Source organism: Pan paniscus, chromosome 9 (assembly GCF_029289425.2).
Source record: "Pan paniscus chromosome 9, NHGRI_mPanPan1-v2.0_pri, whole genome shotgun sequence".
Classification (NCBI taxonomy): domain Eukaryota; kingdom Metazoa; phylum Chordata; class Mammalia; order Primates; family Hominidae; genus Pan; species Pan paniscus.
In genome coordinates this window covers 57,933,849-57,936,121 of record NC_073258.2, presented here as the reverse complement: position 1 = coordinate 57,936,121, position 2,273 = coordinate 57,933,849, and the positions used below count along the sequence as shown (strand labels likewise).

Sequence of the window (2,273 nt, the reverse complement as noted above, 5' to 3'; positions counted from 1 at the left end):
AAAATATTTAGCTTGCAGGCTTTCTAGAGGGATTAACTAATGTGATAATATGAGTAGTAATTATTGAGTACTTATCTAGATGTTTAGTAAGACTCTTCTAGATATTTTGCATGCATCATCTCATTTAAACCTCATAACACTTACATGGTAGGTATTGTTATTCCCATGACAGAGTTGAAGATAAGTTACTTTTTCAGGGTCAGAAGAGGTGGACTCCAGTGCACTTGGAAAACATGCATTTAGCCTTAGGTTGTAATCATCAAGTGCACAGCATATGGCCTAGAAATGAGTGGCTGTTCATTTCCTCTCTAGCTTGCTCACTCCCACCCTCCTGCATCCCTTCACCAGGTGTGTGTCTACCTGGTGGACTCAGGTAAGGGTCACTGAAGTAGAAGTCATTAGGCAAGTATTCAGGAATCAACTCTGCCAATAATTAGTTATGGGACCTTGAGAAAGCTGCTTCTTCTGTTTTCTCATCTATGTACAGATGGATTTTCATGGGGTCTTAAGATGTCATAGCTTCAGGTCTGCTGTTTTGCACTGGTGTATATCTCACTTTTGTTTGACTGCATGGTGTAACTAATTTATATCATTCTTGACTTTGACCAAGTTCGTGGCATATTTTTGCTGTGTCTCATTTTTGAAGTCACATTTATCAAGTCTGTTGTGAATTCTTTGCTCTTCTTCTAGTAGACAGCAGAACCAGTCAATGGCTAATGAAAACTACACAAAGGTCACTGAATTCATTTTCACAGGCTTGAATTACAATCCTCAGTTGCAGGTCTTCCTCTTCCTACTCTTTCTGACAACTTTCTATGTCATCGATGTAACTGGAAACTTGGGAATGATTGTCCTCATCCGAATCGATTCCCGCCTTCACACACCCATGTACTTTTTCCTCAGCCACCTGTCCTTTGTGGACATCTGCTTCTCCTCAGTTGTGAGCCCCAAGATGCTCACTGACTTCTTTGTGAAGAGGAAAGCCATTTCTTTCCTTGGCTGTGCTTTGCAGCAGTGGTTCTTTGGGTTCTTTGTGGCAGCAGAGTGTTTCCTCTTGGAGTCCATGGCCTATGACCGCTATGTGGCCATCTGTAACCCATTGTTATACTCAGTTGCTATGTCCCAGAGGCTCTGCATCCAGCTAGTGGTGGGTCCCTATGTCATTGGACTCATGAATACCATGACTCACACAACAAATGCATTTTGTCTCCCTTTTTGTGGCCCTAATGTCATCAATCATTTCTTCTGTGATATGTCCCCCTTACTTTCCCTTGTATGTGCTGATACCAGGCTCAATAAGTTGGCAGTTTTCATCGTGGCTGGAGCTGTGGGAGTCTTCAGTGGTCTGACTATCCTGATTTCCTACATTTACATCCTCATGGCCATCCTGAGGATCCGCTCTGCTGATGGGAGGTGCAAAACCTTTTCTACTTGCTCTTCTCACCTGACAGCTGTTTTCATCTTGTATGGTACCCTTTTCTTTATTTATGTACGTCCCAGTGCAAACTTCTCCCTGGATCTCAATAAAGTAGTGTCTGTGTTTTACACAGCAGTGATTCCTATGTTGAACCCACTTATCTACAGCTTGAGAAACAAGGAAGTCAAAGATGCCATCCACAGGACTGTCACTCAGAGGAAGTTTTGCAAGGCCTAAATTCTTATCTAGAAGGAATTAGGGAGGAAAATTTAAAAGAACAGAGTAATTGTGTGGCTTCCTAAGATTCCAAAACACTTGCAAGTGTTTGGGGGCTGTTTAGCATCCCTTTATCCATTCAACCATCCAATTATTCACTTATTTAGTCAATCCATGTGGATTTATTTGGCCCTATATGTAATCTTTTCCCTATAACATACCAATATTACAGTTCAAACTCGTGGTCCATTTAATTTTACTTCCCTCAGACATCTCATGGTCCAATTATTTTCAAAAAAGCTTTACTTTATTATTTATTTTTTGTTATTTTTAAATCACTCTGCTAATGTATTTTTTTGATGAATCCCTGGCATTAGAATATAAAAATTCAGTGCTGTAAGTTTTGTACTCATGTCTAACTCCCATCAATAGGAATTTGTAAAAAAAAATGATGTGGGATTTTGTGGTTGGCCTCATGAATGGAATGAAACTCTTGGCTGTATGCACCAGGATTTTAGGGTGGCCTTGACACAAAGAACTATGCATATCTCTGGGAATGAAGACAGATCTCTTTTGAACTGTATGACAAATGAGGCAGGCCACTGGGCCTACTTATGGCAATAAAGAGACTTGCATGCCT

At 40.6% G+C, this 2,273-nt stretch overlaps 1 protein-coding gene across 1 annotated transcript; it reads left to right on the top strand.

The window, feature by feature from the left end:
* Positions 1 to 709: 709 nt before the first annotated feature.
* Positions 710 to 1,654, top strand: LOC100971515 (olfactory receptor-like protein HbT3). Its single transcript, XM_003806805.2, has one exon. The coding sequence runs from the start codon at positions 710 to 712 to the stop codon at positions 1,652 to 1,654; it is 945 nt and encodes a 314-aa protein (XP_003806853.1).
* The last annotated feature ends 619 nt before the right edge of the window (positions 1,655 to 2,273 follow it).

What these genes read in the sequence shown, in the direction of transcription:
- LOC100971515 (XM_003806805.2), top strand. Translation starts at nt 710, where the DNA reads ATGGCTAATGAAAACTACACAAAGGTCACTGAATTCATTTTCACAGGC.